Here is a 345-nt window from a genome sequence, read left to right on the forward strand (position 1 = left end):
GGCGTGGGTCACCCTCGTGCCACCCCAGCGCTGCCCCACGCACTCAGCTTGAGGTCCCGGTGGATGATGCCCTGTCCGTGGAGGTAGCGCAGCCCTGAGATGACCTGCAGCAGGTAGTATCTCACCTCCGGCTCCGTCAGCCTACCCCGCGCCTGCAGGATGTCGGCGAGGGACTGGGGACAGACCAAGGTGCCAGAGTGGGGCCTGGTAAAGCCCTGGCATGGGGATGCTCCGGTTTGGGGTGCCGGTGCTTGCTCACCCTCCGGCTGCAGTACTCCAGCAACAGGTAGATGTGGTGGCGGTCAGTGAAGTGCCCATGGAGGCAGACGATGTGCGGGTGGTGCA

The 345-nt window shown here is 65.5% G+C and overlaps 1 protein-coding gene across 1 annotated transcript in view; it reads right to left on the bottom strand.

The window, feature by feature from the left end:
• Positions 1 to 8: 8 nt before the first annotated feature.
• LOC104413398 (inactive serine/threonine-protein kinase PLK5-like) overlaps positions 9 to 345 on the bottom strand; it is a 1,082-nt gene continuing 745 nt past the window's right edge. Inside the window, exons 3-4 of the mRNA XM_010024378.1 lie at positions 260 to 345; positions 9 to 173 (exon numbers count right to left, since the gene is read on the bottom strand). Coding sequence (XP_010022680.1) covers positions 9 to 173; positions 260 to 345 — 251 coding nt within the window. The remainder of the gene's footprint in view (positions 174 to 259) is intronic.

The sequence above is a fragment of the Nestor notabilis genome, unplaced genomic scaffold, assembly GCF_000696875.1.
Source record: "Nestor notabilis isolate BGI_N333 unplaced genomic scaffold, ASM69687v1 scaffold25680, whole genome shotgun sequence".
Lineage (NCBI taxonomy): Eukaryota > Metazoa > Chordata > Aves > Psittaciformes > Psittacidae > Nestor > Nestor notabilis.